This window comes from Pagrus major, chromosome 16, assembly GCF_040436345.1.
Source record: "Pagrus major chromosome 16, Pma_NU_1.0".
Taxonomy (NCBI): domain Eukaryota; kingdom Metazoa; phylum Chordata; class Actinopteri; order Spariformes; family Sparidae; genus Pagrus; species Pagrus major.
This window is the reverse complement of record NC_133230.1, coordinates 676,551-692,816: the sequence shown is the minus strand read 5'-3', so window position 1 is coordinate 692,816 and position 16,266 is coordinate 676,551. Positions and strand designations below refer to the sequence as shown.

Genomic DNA, 16,266 nt, shown 5'->3' with positions numbered 1-16,266 from the left:
CCATTTTGGTTTCTGGTTCCAGTTGAGATTCTGGTTCTAGTTGAGGTTCTGGTTCTGGTTCTGGTTCTGGTTCCGGTTCCAGTTTAGTTTAGTTTCTGGTTCTGGATGAGGTTCTGGTTCCAGTTTGGTTGCTGCTTCTAATTTATTTTCTGGTCCTCGTTGAGGTTCTGATTCCAGTAAGTTTCTGGTTCTGGTTGATGTTCTAACGTTCCGTTCATTCTTGTCTCCAGTGTGAAGTCGGTCCAGCAGCAGGATGCGGGTCAGTACTGGTGTGAGGTGGAGTTCCATGACCTGACGTTCTCCTCTGAGCGGGCCTGGATCACGGTGGAAGGTGAGGACCTGTTTGTCTCGCAGCAGACCGGTGTTTGGACTCTTCTCGTTAACCCTTCACTTCCTGTCCCCTGCAGGTGTCCCGCACTTTGTCCAGGAGCCGCAGGACGTGGCGACTTTCCCCAACGTTCCCTTCAACCTCACCTGTGCCGCCGTGGGCCCGCCGGAACCAGTGGAGGTCCAGTGGTTCCTGGGAGGAGTCCAGGAGGGAGAGCCCAGACCGTCCCCGTCCGTCCTCCACGTCCAAGGTGAGACAACCTGTCTTCGACTTGAAGACGGTGCTGGTTACCAGGCGGAAATACTTTTAAGGTGCATCATGGGAAATGTAGGATTCTTCTGCACCTCTGCTGCCTCACCCTGACCCGGCCCACTGAGCTGTGAGTCACGCACATGTGAGCTGGAAGTAACCCAAAGGTCGGTCCTGACGGGTGGAGTCCCAGTAAACAAACCTGTCTGTCTCTCCTCACCTGTCTGTCTCTCCTCACCTGTCTGTCTCTCTCCTCACCTGTCTGTCTCTCCTCACCTGTCTGTCTCTCCTCACCTGTCTGTCTCTCTCCTCACCTGTCTGTCTCTCTCCTCACCTGTCTGTCTCTCCTCACCTGTCTCTCTCTCCTCACCTGTCTGTCTCTCTCTCTCTCCTCACCTGTCTGTCTCTCTCTCTCTCCTCACCTGTCTGTCTCTCTCTCTCTTCACCTGTCTGTCTCTCTCTCTTCACCTGTCTCTCTCCTCACCTGTCTGTCTCTCTCTCTCTTCACCTGTCTGTCTCTCTCTCTTCACCTGTCTCTCTCTCTTCACCTGTCTGTCTGTCTCTCTCTCCAGACCTCTCTGTCTCTCTCTCTTCACCTGTCTGTCTGCCATCATTCATCATCCTCTGAAGTGACAGGAAGTGAGGACAAAACTATCAAAATAAGACATTCTCTCGGTTGCCCCGTGCAGGTGTTCATCCTGTGGTTTCTTCTCTCAGATTGATTTTTTTCTATGAATAGATCCACTGCTGGGAAATGGACACACACACACGCACACACACACACACACACACACACGCACACACAAACAGTGTTTCCTGTCAGTGAGTCGTGTAGTTTTTCAGGAGGTGCCTTAAAGGAACATTTCCCTCTAAATCAGTGAAAGTGATCTCACGTATTGATCTCTTATTGGCTGGTCACAGGTGACACGGAGGAAGGAGGAAAGAAGAGGAAGTATAAAACAGGATCAAATGGAAATACTCAAGTACAAAAACAAGTACTTCATTGGTAAATGTACTTAGTTACTCTCCACCACTGCACGCACATCAGGCACGGCTGAAGACAACAGCTGAACTACTTCCTGTGTGGACGGCAGGTAGCACTGCTGAAAGAATCATAGTGATCAATATAACACCTCATCAATAACTGTCTGTCTCTGTGTGTGTGTGTGTGTCTGTCTGTCTGTGTGTCTGTCTGTCTGTCTGTCTGTCTGTCTGTGTGTCTGTCTGTGTGTCTGTCTGTAGGAGTGAACAGCAGTGTGAAGTTTTACTGTGAAGCGAAGAACGCCAGAGGAATCTCCGTCTCTAGAACGGGAACAGTTCACATTAAAGGTGAGTTCACCTGCTGGAGTCAGTCAGCAGCTACATTTACAAAGAAGATTATATGATTTATTATATTCAGAAAGTCAGTAAAGTTAGCACAAGCAATGCATGTCATGCTAACATTAGCATGGCATGAGAAGCATCGGTTCTATGCTAACGTTAGCATGACATAATGCTGGAAGCAGCTCAAACGCTGACACACCTGCTGGAACTAGTTGGAACTATTGCTGAGCTGTGATTGGATGGTAACTCTCTGGGGGCGGGGCTCTTTCTCAGTGTTGCCGGCAGCTCCGATCGAGCTGCAGGTTCTAAGGATGGTGGACGACAACGTCACGTTGTCATGGAAACCAGGATTCACAGGACACTCTGAGCTGTCCACCTGCATCCTCCAGGTAACACGCACACGCATGCACGCACGCACGCACACACACTCACACACTCACACACACACTGGTCTGATTGAAAATGATAATAGTCTTCTTCTGTTTCTTCTTCTGTTTCTTCTTCTGTTTCTTCTTCTTCTGTTTCTTCTTCTGTTTCTTCTTCTTCTGTTTCTTCTTCTGTTTCTTCTTCTTCTGTTTCTTCTTCTGTTTCTTCTTCTGTTTCTTCTTCTGTTTCTTCTTCTTCTGTTTCTTCTTCTGTTTCTTCTTCTGTTTCTTCTTCTTCTGTTTCTTCTTCTGTTTCTTCTTCTGTTTCTTCTTCTGTTTCTTCTTCTTCTGTTTCTTCTTCTGTTTCTTCTTCTGTTTCTTCTTCTTCTGTTTCTTCTTCTGTTTCTTCTTCTTCTGTTTCTTCTTCTGTTTCTTCTTCTTCTGTTTCTTCTTCTGTTTCTTCTTCTTCTGTTTCTTCTTCTTCTGTTTCTTCTTCTGTTTCTTCTTCTTCTGTTTCTTCTTCTGTTTCTTCTTTTTCTTCTTCTGTTTCTTCTTCTTCTGTTTCTTCTTCTGTTTCTTCTTCTTCTGTTTCTTCTTCTGTTTCTTCTTTTTCTTCTTCTACTCCTAAGCTGTCGAGGCGTTCGGCCCGGAGGTGGGACCTCCCTCAGAAGGAGGTCGTGGTTCCTCCTCACCTTCAGGTTCTGTCCGGTCTGAGGAGTCACTCCAACTACAGCGTCAGGGTCTCCTGTGTTAACGAGGTGGGGGCGTCGCCCTTCTCCCCGTGGCTGCACTTCACCACTCTTGAGGCCGGTGAGTGACGTGGATTCTTAGTGTGGATGCAGATGTTTATTCTGGACGAGCATCAGAAGAGTTGAGAAATCAACTGAATTCTGTGTAGCAGAATTATTCCTCTAAATACGTCTTGATGCCTCTTAATAATGGTGCTCCAACAGTTTGTTCATTGAACAAGTTTTTATAAAAACTAATTTAAGAAGATAAATAACTGCAGAGATCCTGCTGTCTGCTGGTTTCCTGTTTACTGTGAGCTTCAATAGTCGGTAGCTGAGAGCTGGTTTGTTGTTTGTGTCGTGTATTTGTGTGTGTGTATGTGTGTGTGTGTGTGTGTGTGTGTGGTCCAGCTGGATTAGATCCAGTAGATTCCAGTCCTCTCCGTACAATCAGCTTTTGTCTGTGGCCTCAATCCATATGAAAGGACTCTGCTGCAGCCGGCAGTCTGTGCAGCGCCCCCTGCAGGCTGAACTGTGACACTGACCTCAGACCTGTTAGATCACAGCTCTGTAGGAGGAGGGCTGCATGTTATCAGAGAGGACATGTTCTGTCACTTCTGTACAGCTGCATGTAAACACAAAGAAAGGGCTTCTGGGTAACTGGAGGTCACAGACCTGCACTTCAAGCAAGCTGATTGGTTCTAATGATAACATTAGCATAGCGTGAGAAGCATTGGTTCCTATGTTATGTTAGCATAGCATAAGAAGTACTGGTTGCAGTGCTAATGTCCACACACTGTTGGAAGTATTTGATCTAATGCTAACATTAGCATAGCATTAGAAGCAGCTGTACACAGTTTCACCATGTGGAGAGAAACACTGACACACCTGCTGCGATAGCTACTGTTGCTGCACTGTGATTGGATGTTACCTTTGAGGCATCACCATCCTGATGACACCTGTCACGTACCTGTTGATGAATGTGTGTCATGGTGTCCTCAGTGCCGTCGGCGGCGCCCAGGAACCTGACGTTTGATCTGACGGAGCAGCAGCTATCTCTGAACTGGGCCACGCTGAAGGACGACGAGCTGCAGGGGAAACTGTTGGCCTACAAGGTGCAGTGGACTCTGGGAGGAGAACCACAGGTGAGAGAGTCAGTGTGTGTGTGTGTGTGTGTTCACGCTGCCTCACCAGCAGGAGACGCCTCATCTCCAGCACCAGTTGAGTTTCATCAGCCGCTTCATGTTGACATGTTGTATTTTTCTTGGTTGAAAGTGTTTTGCAGCTCTCAGATCAGTGTGAGACACACTCCTCTCTCCGTCTGATGTAATCTCTTACACTGCTCGTCACTGGGGATGATTTGTTCAGTTTGACTCAGAAACTCTGAACATGCAGAACCCGCAGCAGGATCCTGGACCAGCTGCTTACACGTCATCTGAACCTGTTTCCTGTGTGTTCAGGAGCCTCTGCTGTTTAAGGAGAACTCGGCTCAGCTGTCAGGAGGAGGACGTTTCTTCAACGCCTCCTTCCAGGTGTCGGCCTGCACCTCAGTGGGCTGTGGACCCTGGAGCCCCCCAGTGCTGGTGCTGCCCGCCTCAGGTAAGCCACACGCCTGAAACATGTGATGTCACCGCTCCGCTGTCAGATTTTTGTTTTTTTTTACCACATGTTTATCGACCCTCTGTTGGCCCCTCAGTCCAGGTCCAGGTCCAGCGGAGCCACATGTGGGTCGGTCTGTTGCTCGGCCTGCTGGTGGCCACCGTGGTCGGACTGCTCCTCGCCATCATCGCTCACCGCCGCGGGAAGGAGACGCAGTTTGGGTACAAAAAAATGATCATAACATTCATCCACTAATCTCATGTTCAGACTCAAACCAGCAGTGAATCCTACACACACCGTCCCGCTGCCAGAAACATGAAAATATATATTTGTGTTTTTAAAGATTCAGTAGGAACTAAAGGGCCACAGACAGGAAGTCAGACAGTAATTAGTGACGGACTGACATGTTGTTTGTCTGGAAGAACAGCAGACTGATGTGAACTTAAAGGTTCAGTGACTATAAAAAATACTACAGAGTCATCTGCAAATAAACTTTTCAGGTGTTTCATTGATCTAAAGTTTGAACAACAGGGAGCGAACACTGAGAGGCGGACCAGCGTGTCTTTCATTTTTAGTCAGGCTGATACTGAAACATTTAAAGAAATCCGTCCAGCTGTGAACGTCTTTCTGTCCGTCTTCTTCCCTTCAGTTCGGCCTTTAAGCCTCCGGGTCCTGAGAGTTCGGTTTCCTTCACAGCGGCTCGATCCTTCAACAGAAACTGTGCTGATCTGCAGGAGTCGACACGTGAGTGACATTTTAATACATCTAATGAAATTGTGTCATTTTACGAGACAAAATCTGAATTTAACATCCGGTTTGACTTCGACTACAAAATGAAACCTGTCAGGTTCTTAATATTCTGTCAGATCAACATATTAAATGTTTATTTTACATCCAGAGCTGAATATCAGTTAAACTCTCAGTATCTGTGCTGATGTATTGGAGTAAGAAGGTAAGAGAGATATCAGACGTCCTTCAGTCTGTTGACAGAAAACACTGCTACCTGTATTGATAGACTCACCTCAGCCGGCCTGTATTTACCTGCTGCCTCTCGGCCAATCAGATCCACCCGTCTGACAACACAACAGCACCGAGTCAGAGAGTTCCTGTAACTCTGAATCTGATGAGTGATGATGAAACGTCTGTTCTTCAGAGGAAAACAGTCCTGAGTTTAGTCTGAGTGTGACCTCTGGTGGTCAACAGGTGGTACTGCAGCTACTGCTAAATTATCTTCTGTTATTTTAGACTAAATGTTCTCCAGAAACACTTCGTCTGTTCCTTCCTTTGATCTGTTTGTTCCAGTCGGGATGAACTGATCCATATTCTTCTGATCACTAAACTGATCTGATATCAGAGCTCTGACCTCACTGAGGTCATTTTCATGTAAGGAAACATGGAATCAGTCTGCTGAGACATTTTATGACACTGAACAAAGTCCAACTGATTTACACCTCAAAAACTGTGTTTTGTCTGAGAGTGTGTTGATCAACCTGTGTGTGTGTGTGTGTGTGTGTGTGTGTGTGTGTGTGTGTGTGTGTGTGTGTGTGTCTGTGTGTGTGCGTGTGTGTGTGTGTGTGTGTGTGTCCCTCTAGTGGACAGTCTGGGTATAAACGACGACCTGAAGAACAAACTGCAGGACGTTCTGATCCCAGAGAGGCTGCTCACACTGGGACACATGCTGGGGAAAGGTAACACATCAACACAGCAGGACTGCAGTGATGTTTGCTCATCTACAGTTTTGAATTCGGCCTTATTAGTGTTACTAAAAATACAAAAAAATATATCAAGTTTCATGTCTGTCGGGACGAATATTTCTGGCTCCTGTCCATCCTGTCTTGTACAACCACTTTGTACTTTAAGAGGTGATAGCCCGATGATATACGGAGCTAACTAGGTAACAACATTTACACTTAGCAGGTACTTAATAACTACTTAATTGTTAGGATTAGATGTATGTATGTATAACAATAATTATGTAATACTGTATACCATGATATCTTCTGAGATTGTTGAAAGAAATCTAACTTCAGGACTTATTTATCCTTAAATGCTGTTAGCATTAGCTTAGCTCCGTGTCTGGATGTGTGAAGCAGCAGAAAACTGAACTTCATTAGCCCAGCTGTGTGTGTGTGTGTGTGTGTGTGTGTGTGTGTGTGTGTGTGTGTGTGTGTGTGTGACAGTGCAGCAGAGGCTCATTTGAAGCTTCTCTCTGTCGACATGTTGAGCTGCAGACAGTCGGCTCTGAATATCAAACAGTGTCATGAATCAACGCTCAGTCGTCTGTTTGTCCGTCACACAGTTTGTGCTTTCAGCCACTGATCAGAGGAACCGTCCCGTCTGATCAGAGTCCAGTTCATTAGGAACACCCAGCTCAGTGTCACAGTCTGAGTCCTCCTGCTCATATTGTTCACTTTGTGCTGCTCTTCATCTGTTTCTGATATTTTGTCCACCCCCCGTTAGTGTTGTGAAAAGTGCTGAAGATATGGTGTTAACATATTGCTGTGGTAACAGTGAAAGTCACTCATGAATAATACTCGAGTAAAAATCTTAAAGTTTCTGATGATAAATGTACTAAAGTGTCAAAGTATCAGTAAAGTAACTGATCCACATATTAACATGTATAAACTGAGTCAGCTGATCATCACAGTCACTGTTTTTATCTGACTGATGACGAAATCATTTCATTTAAAAATGTAATCTGTAAAGTAACTAGTAACTAAAGTAATCAGATAAATGTAGTGGAGTGGAAGTATAAAGTAGCAGAAAATGTAAATACTCAAGTAAAGTACAAGTACTTGAGTAAATGTATTTAGTTACCCTGAGTTGGATTAAATCCTGAATGATAGAAATCAGTGTTTAATGTGTGTGTGTGTGTGTGTGTGTGTGTGTGTGTGTGTGTGTGTGTGTGTGTGTGTGTGTGTACCTGTGCAGGTGAGTTTGGCTCGGTGCGTGAGGCGTTCCTGAAGACGGAGGACTCGTCCGTCCAGAAGGTGGCAGTCAAAGTGCTGAAATGTGAGTCTGGTGTTTCTTCTTCTGTGGTGTATGTTGGTGAGTGTGCTAACAGGAAGTACAGTATGACTGATGGTGTGTGTGTGTGTGTGTGTGTGTGTGTGTGTGTGTGTGTGTGTGTGTGTCACAGCTGACATCACCTCGTCAGGTGACATCGAGCAGTGTCTGAAGGAGGCGGCCTACATGAAGGACTTCCACCACCCCAACGTCATCCAGCTCATCGGTAACACACACACACAGTAACTCAAATCACATGACTGGGGTCAAAGGTCAGGTGGTTTGATTGACAGTTTGTCCTGTCCAATAGGAGTGAGTCTTCACCGGCGTCCCGGCCAGCGGCTGCCGATCCCGATGGTGGTTCTCCCATTCATGAAGCACGGAGACCTGCACACGTTCCTGCTGCTGTCCAGACTGGGAGAACATCCGTTTGTAAGAGAACACATGGAACACACCACTGTTATTAAAGGAACACACCAGGAACACACCACTGTTATTAAAGGAACACACCACTGTTATTAAAGGAGCATACCACTGTTATTAAAGGAACACACCACTGTTATTAATGGAACACACCAGGAACACACCACTGTTATTAAAGGAACATACCACTGTTATTAAAGGAACACACCACTGTTATTAAAGGAACACACCACTGTTATTAATGGAACACACCAGGAACACACCACTGTTATTAAAGGAGCATACCACTGTTATTAAAGGAACACACCACTGTTATTAAAGGAACACACCACTGTTATTAAAGGAACACACCACTGTTATTAAAGGAACACACCACTGTTATTAATGGAACACACCAGGAACATACCACTGTTATTAAAGAAACACACCACTGTTATTAAAGGAACACACCACTGTTATTAAAGGAACACACCAGGAACACACCACTGTTATTAAAGGAGCATACCACTGTTATTAAAGGAACACACCACTGTTATTAAAGGAACACACCAGGAACACACCACTGTTATTAAAGGAACACACCACTGTTATTAAAGGAACATACCACTGTTATTAAAGGAACACACCACTGTTATTAAAGGAACACACCACTGTTATTAATGGAACACACCAGGAACACACCACTGTTATTAAAGGAGCATACCACTGTTATTAAAGGAACACACCACTGTTATTAAAGGAACACACCACTGTTATTAAAGGAACACACCACTGTTATTAAAGGAACACACCACTGTTATTAATGGAACACACCAGGAACATACCACTGTTATTAAAGAAACACACCACTGTTATTAAAGGAACACACCACTGTTATTAAAGGAACACACCAGGAACACACCACTGTTATTAAAGGAGCATACCACTGTTATTAAAGGAACACACCACTGTTATTAAAGGAACACACCAGGAACACACCACTGTTATTAAAGGAACACACCACTGTTATTAAAGGAACACACCAGGAACACACCACTGTTATTAAAGGACCATACCACTGTTATTAAAGGAACACACCACTGTTATTAATGGAACACAGCAGGAACACACTACTGTTATTAAAGGAACACACCAGGAACACACCACTGTTATTAATGGAACACACCAGGAACACACCACTGTTATTAAAGGAGCATACCACTGTTATTAAAGGAACATACCACTGTTATTAAAGGAACACACCAGGAACACACCACTGTTATTAAAGGACCATACCACTGTTATTAAACGAACATACCACTGTTATTAAAGGAACACACCAGGAACATACCACTGTTATTAAAGGAACACACCAGGAACATACCACTGTTATTAAAGGAACATACCACTGTTATTAAAGGAGCATACCACTGTTATTAAAGGAGCATACCACTGTTATTAAAGGACCATACCACTGTTATTAAACGAACATACCACTGTTATTAAACGAACATACCACTGTTATTAAAGGAACACACCAGGAACATACCACTGTTATTAAAGGAACACACCAGGAACATACCACTGTTATTAAAGGAACATACCACTGTTATTAAAGGAGCATACCACTGTTATTAAAGGACCATACCACTGTTATTAAAGGAGCATACCACTGTTATTAAAGGAACACACCAGGAACACACCACTGTTATTAAAGGAGCATACCACTGTTATTAAAGGAACACACCACTGTTATTAAAGGAACATACCACTGTTATTAAAGGAACACACCACTGTTATTAAAGGAACACACCAGGAACACACCACTGTTACTAAAGGAACACACCACTGTTACTAAAGGAGCATACCACTGTTATTAAAGGAGCATACCACTGTTATTAAAGGAACACACCACTGTTATTAAAGGAACACACCAGGAACACACCACTGTTATTAATGGAACACACCAGGAACACACCACTGTTACTAAAGGAACACACCACTGTTACTAAAGGAACACACCACTGTTACTAAAGGAACACACCACTGTTATTAAAGGAACACACCACTGTTACTAAAGGAACACACCACTGTTACTAAAGGAACACACCACTGTTATTAAAGGAGCATACCACTGTTATTAAAGGAGCATACCACTGTTATTAAAGGAGCATACCACTGTTATTAAAGGAACATACCACTGTTATTAAAGGAACACACCAGGAACACACCACTGTTATTAAAGGAGCATACCACTGTTATTAAAGGAACACACCACTGTTATTAAAGGAACACACCAGGAACACACCACTGTTATTAAAGGAACACACCACTGTTATTAAAGGAACACACCAGGAACACACCACTGTTATTAAAGGACCATACCACTGTTATTAAAGGAACACACCACTGTTATTAATGGAACACAGCAGGAACACACTACTGTTATTAAAGGAACACACCAGGAACACACCACTGTTATTAATGGAACACACCAGGAACACACCACTGTTATTAAAGGAGCATACCACTGTTATTAAAGGAACATACCACTGTTATTAAAGGAACACACCAGGAACACACCACTGTTATTAAAGGAGCATACCACTGTTATTAAACGAACATACCACTGTTATTAAACGAACATACCACTGTTATTAAAGGAACACACCAGGAACATACCACTGTTATTAAAGGAACATACCACTGTTATTAAAGGAGCATACCACTGTTATTAAAGGACCATACCACTGTTATTAAAGGACCATACCACTGTTATTAAAGGAACACACCAGGAACACACCACTGTTATTAAAGGAGCATACCACTGTTATTAAAGGAACACACCACTGTTATTAAAGGAACACACCACTGTTATTAAAGGAACATACCACTGTTATTAAAGGAACACACCAGGAACACACCACTGTTATTAAAGGAGCATACCACTGTTATTAAACGAACATACCACTGTTATTAAACGAACATACCACTGTTATTAAAGGAACACACCAGGAACATACCACTGTTATTAAAGGAACATACCACTGTTATTAAAGGAGCATACCACTGTTATTAAAGGACCATACCACTGTTATTAAAGGACCATACCACTGTTATTAAAGGAACACACCAGGAACACACCACTGTTATTAAAGGAGCATACCACTGTTATTAAAGGAACACACCACTGTTATTAAAGGAACACACCACTGTTATTAAAGGAACACACCACTGTTATTAAAGGAACACACCAGGAACACACCACTGTTACTAAAGGAACACACCACTGTTACTAAAGGAGCATACCACTGTTATTAAAGGAACACACCACTGTTATTAAAGGAACACACCACTGTTACTAAAGGAACACACCACTGTTACTAAAGGAACACACCACTGTTACTAAAGGAGCATACCACTGTTATTAAAGGAGCATACCACTGTTATTAAAGGAACACACCAGGAACACACCACTGTTATTAAAGGAACACACCACTGTTACTAAAGGAACACACCAGGAACACACCACTGTTATTAAAGGAGCATACCACTGTTATTAAAGGAACACACCAGGAACACACCACTGTTATTAAAGGAACACACCACTGTTACTAAAGGAACACACCAGGAACACACCACTGTTATTAAAGGAGGTTTATTATTAATATATTATTGCAGAAGCTTAATCTGATTGGCTTGATTAATGGTTGCAGCCCCACATATATGGTTTTATAGTGTGATTGACTGATTTGTCTTCAGTGCAGTGAAATGATTAAATAACAGAGTGACTGTCTGTGTGTGTACGTCCTTCAGGACTTGTCTCTGCAGACTCTGCTGCAGTTCATGTTGGACATCTCTCGGGGAATGGAGTACCTGAGCAGCAGGAACATCATCCACAGAGACCTCGCCGCCCGAAACTGCATGTCAGTCAGTCCACCAATCAGATCACACGACACCACAGATTAATTTAATACATTTATTGTTTATGTTTGCATCTTAAACTATTTGTGTCTGAGCTGTGAAATGATCTTTATTCTTCCTTCAACATGTTATTATGTTTTATAGAAAATAACTTTTTATAAACTAATGAAGTGTGTGTGTGTGTGTGTGTGTGTGTGTGTGTGTCAGGCTGGACGAGAACATGACGGTGTGTGTGGCGGACTTCGGCCTGTCTAAGAAGATCTACAGTGGAGATTACTACAGACAGGGTTCAGTCTCTAAACTGCCTGTGAAGTGGATCGCTCTGGAGAGTCTGGCTGACAACGTGTACACCACACAGAGCGACGTGGTACTGACACACACACACACACACACACACACACACACACACACACACCACCTCCACCTGGAAAAGAAAAAGTACTCCAAAAGACAAGTTTTACACAGTACACCAGGGTCTAAATAACACTGGTTTCTGTGTGTGTGTGTGTGTGTGTGTGTGTGTGTCAGTGGGCGTTTGGCGTGACGATGTGGGAGATCATGACTCGAGGTCAGACTCCGTACCCCGGCGTGGAGAACTCTGAGATCTACGAGTTCCTGATCAAAGGAGAACGACTGAAGAAACCTCCAGACTGCAGAGACGACATGTGAGACGCGCACACACACACACACACACACACACACACACACACACACACACAGTTTATCGTTGACCTCCTCCTTCTTCTTCTGTGGTGTCTGTCAGTTATGAGATCATGCACAGCTGCTGGAGTCCCGTCCCGAAGTGTCGACCCAGTTTCCAGCACCTGGTGGTCCAGCTGGAGGCGCTGTGGCTCAGCCTGTCCCCCGCCCCCCCGCTGAAGGAGCCCCTGCACTACGTCAACCTAGAGGGGGACGAGGGGGGGGCAGCAGGGGCCCTGGGGCCCGGCGAGGCGACCGGGGGCCCGAGCTGGAGCGTCCCCTGGCAGCGGCGTGCAGAGGACGAGGAGAAGGACTGGCTGATGGTGGGGTCGGGGGTGGCGCTCGCCATCGGAGGAGACTACAGGTACATCATTGGGCCCTGTGGAGGCCCCGAGGAGGGGGAGGAGGAGGGAGGAGCAGGGAGGAGGGGGGAGGACATGAACACTTTACAGGAGGAGGTCAGAGACGACGACGACGACGACGATGTTGTCATTAACGTCTGACCAGAGACCGACCAATCACAGCGCTCCTCACAGAGAGACGCTCCTCTTACGTCCAGGAGCAGCAGCAGGCGGGTGGAGACTGAACTGAAAGTACACACTGTCCCACTGGTGCTGAAAGTAATCTGATTACATGTTCACCACACACACACACACACACACACACACACACACACACACACACACACACACACACACAATCAGTACCTCTGATGACACACTGGGTCCCACTTCATCCAGTTACTGTGAAATCTCCGTGTACTGGCGCTGACTCTGCGGTTTAACTGTTTAAATCCTGAGTTTCCATCTGGCAGGAATTTAACAACATTTGTTGAAACTTGCTGAGTCAGAGAAGAAAATGAACAGCGCCTGTCTCTGTGTGATGAACACAGATACCACTGTGACATGTTAGCCTAGCGTAGCATAAAGACTGAAGCGGGGGGGCTGTCAGATGTTTTATAATCTATATAATGAGGACATTTAAAGCCACAGACTCTGACTGCAGCGTCACATGATCAGCAGTCTGACGGTGGATTATTTCTCTTTTGATGGAGATCATTCAGTACAAATGTTTGGACAGCCCGGTACCACACACAGGTCCAACCGACTAATGTTATAGAACAGGGTGCTCAAACTGTTTCCCTCAGAGGGCCGACACTCAGAGGGCCGACACTCAGGCCAGACAAAAACACCTGTTGCTAAGATGCTAAATGGTACGAGGCTCAAGGCTCCTGTGATCGACTGACTTCCTGTGAAAACTGTTGACTTCATGCTGTTTAGATTTTGATAAATAATTAAGATTATGGATCCTAATCTCCAGAAGCCCCGAGATCCCAGACTGATGTGAAAACATGTTATATACTCTCAGTGCTTTGAGCTCAGCAGCTCCAGTGAAGGGTTAAACATGGTCTCCTCAGATCAGGTTGATCTCTGTGGTCACAGCAGACGAGCTGTGTGGAGACATCTGATGTTTAAATCATCTCCAGCTGCTTCAGATGTTTAGCAGAATGCTGCAGCTCTGTTTTGCTGTGAAGCTCCAGAAATGAAAATGAATTTACATTTTTGGGTGAACTGCTCCTTTAACGTTGTCTTCCTGTACTTTATTATCAGTGAAGCAGGCTGTGATTCCTTTAACACACAGCTGAAGCCAACTGAAAAATAATCTGCCGATATTGTGATGAGATGTGACGCGTTCACTGTTCTTTGTCTTTAATGACACTAAACATCAGTAACTCAATAACTCTCTGAGGGAGACTGTAACTCCTCCTGACTGACAGCGACTGTGGCCTCCAGTGGTGATTATTGGTTATTGATTATTGGTAAAACCTCATAAACTGATTTAATATTTAGTTTAGTTCTGGATCTGCTGATATATTCTGAAATGTTTTTGATATTTCTAGCAGGAACAGTGAGATGATTGATCTGTAGCAGCTGTGACTGTCGATGTGTTTCCAGCCTCAGTGTGAATATATTCAGGTTTTTCTCGTCGTCTGGTCGTAAACTGAACGTCTTTGGACACTGAACATTTTTTAAACTTTTTCTTGGCATTTCTAGACCGCAGATTAATCAATAATTACAGACGTGATAATATAACATCGACGTGCGACATCAGTCGTAATTGTTCCCTCAGTTAAAATCTAATGTTAAGATCTTTATTATTTCAGTTCACGGGTGCATCTCAGAACATTACAACATCACGGAAACGTTTCCCGTAACCTCATTCAAAAAGTGAAACTTTCACATATTCTGGATTCATTTACACATAAAGTGAAATATTTCAAGACTTTTTTTGTTGTAAAGCTGCAAAAGGAGCAAAAAGTGCTTAAATGAACATTTTTTCAGAAGGTCGACATTTCTGTATCTTAAATCCTTTTTGTGATTGGTCTTATGTGATATATTATTTTGAGATGCTGGATTTTTTTGGATTTTCATGAGCTATAAACTGTAATCATCAAAATTAAAACAAAAAAGTCTTGAAATATTTCACTGGAAGATATCAAAGTTTCACTTTTTGAATTAATTACAGGGAGAAAAAGAACGTTTCCATGATAATCTAATGTTTTGAGATGCACCTGTTCATCGTGCTCGTGTGGAGCGTTTCACTAAATAGAGTTACATGATGGGGGGTGATGGGGGCCCTCAGCACACTGCTGCCCCGGGGCCCCTGCAGCGTGTTACTCCGGCCCTGACTGCTGCTCTAACACTGAACTGAAGCTGTTAATGTTGTAATGACTTGAACGTGTTGGACCACTGTACACTGTCTTCTCTAGTACTGCTGAATGTGACACTAAACACTACGATGTGTATATTTGAGTCGGGAGGACTAAAGATGTCATGATGTATTTTAGAGCTCTGGTGTTATTGATCCTGGAGATTAACTGGTTTATAAACTGTAGTAAAGTTAATCTCCTGCCGTCGTCATGTCGGGATATCAAGGGACCGTTTGTTTTAATGCGTCACGTTTTATATGTTGACATTAGAAAAAGCCTCAGAGAGACGGACCTGTCCTCACCTGTCCGTCCACCACTGAGGTCTGTACAGACTCTTCACCATGAATAAAGTGTTATTTGTGTCACTGATTCTGGTTTTTGTTCTTCCAGCAGCTTCAGGATGTTGAATCTTTTTATTAGTGACTCGTCACATCGCAGCTCAACAACACTCACAGATTATAATCATCTTGTTGCGTTGCAGAGTTCTGCTGGGAAACATGCCATGAAATCCCACAAATGCTCGATCGGATCAGGATCTGGGGAATCGGAGGCCGGGTCGTCGGGTTCCTCGGGTCTTTCCTGAGCTGTTTGAACAGCGTCTGTATGAACACCAGGACTCGAGGTTTCCCTGCAGAATTTCACAGTATAACAAGACGATCAGTGTCAAGAACTTCTCCTGTCTGTAGTTTAAATGTGGTGCACCAGGTGACTGCAGCCCTTTAACCACCTCACTCTTATAAAATACTCCAACAGAACCAAGCTGACAGCCGACCTCAGGTTCTGAAGGTGATTGTTTCTGCTGTACTTTTTAAATATGAAAAGTGGAGAAAACCATAAGAAGTGAATCGTTCTGAAGCTTCACGGGTCAGACACAGAGAATGGAAAGGTCCGACCCCTCGGTAGTTTAACTACACGTTCATATCGATCAAAGCA

The 16,266-nt window shown here is 44.2% G+C and overlaps 1 protein-coding gene across 2 annotated transcripts in view; it reads left to right on the top strand.

The window, feature by feature from the left end:
- Positions 1-15,867, top strand: part of tyro3 (TYRO3 protein tyrosine kinase) — a 21,696-nt gene extending 5,829 nt beyond the window's left edge. Inside the window, exons 3-20 of one of the 2 annotated variants that reach the window (XM_073483618.1) lie at positions 231-331; positions 408-578; positions 1,820-1,906; positions 2,174-2,289; positions 2,895-3,075; positions 3,996-4,138; positions 4,454-4,592; positions 4,690-4,813; positions 5,242-5,336; positions 6,185-6,280; positions 7,524-7,604; positions 7,732-7,824; positions 7,909-8,030; positions 11,817-11,926; positions 12,132-12,291; positions 12,453-12,589; positions 12,688-12,987; positions 15,815-15,867. In XM_073483618.1, the coding sequence (XP_073339719.1) occupies positions 231-331; positions 408-578; positions 1,820-1,906; positions 2,174-2,289; positions 2,895-3,075; positions 3,996-4,138; positions 4,454-4,592; positions 4,690-4,813; positions 5,242-5,336; positions 6,185-6,280; positions 7,524-7,604; positions 7,732-7,824; positions 7,909-8,030; positions 11,817-11,926; positions 12,132-12,291; positions 12,453-12,589; positions 12,688-12,987; positions 15,815-15,839 (2,281 nt within the window). In that variant the 3' untranslated portion in view covers positions 15,840-15,867. Of the gene's footprint in view, positions 1-230; positions 332-407; positions 579-1,819; positions 1,907-2,173; positions 2,290-2,894; positions 3,076-3,995; positions 4,139-4,453; positions 4,593-4,689; positions 4,814-5,241; positions 5,337-6,184; positions 6,281-7,523; positions 7,605-7,731; positions 7,825-7,908; positions 8,031-11,816; positions 11,927-12,131; positions 12,292-12,452; positions 12,590-12,687; positions 15,703-15,814 lie in introns of those variants that run through there. The other variant, XM_073483617.1, reaches the window with a different exon arrangement.
- Positions 15,868-16,266: the final 399 nt, after the last annotated feature.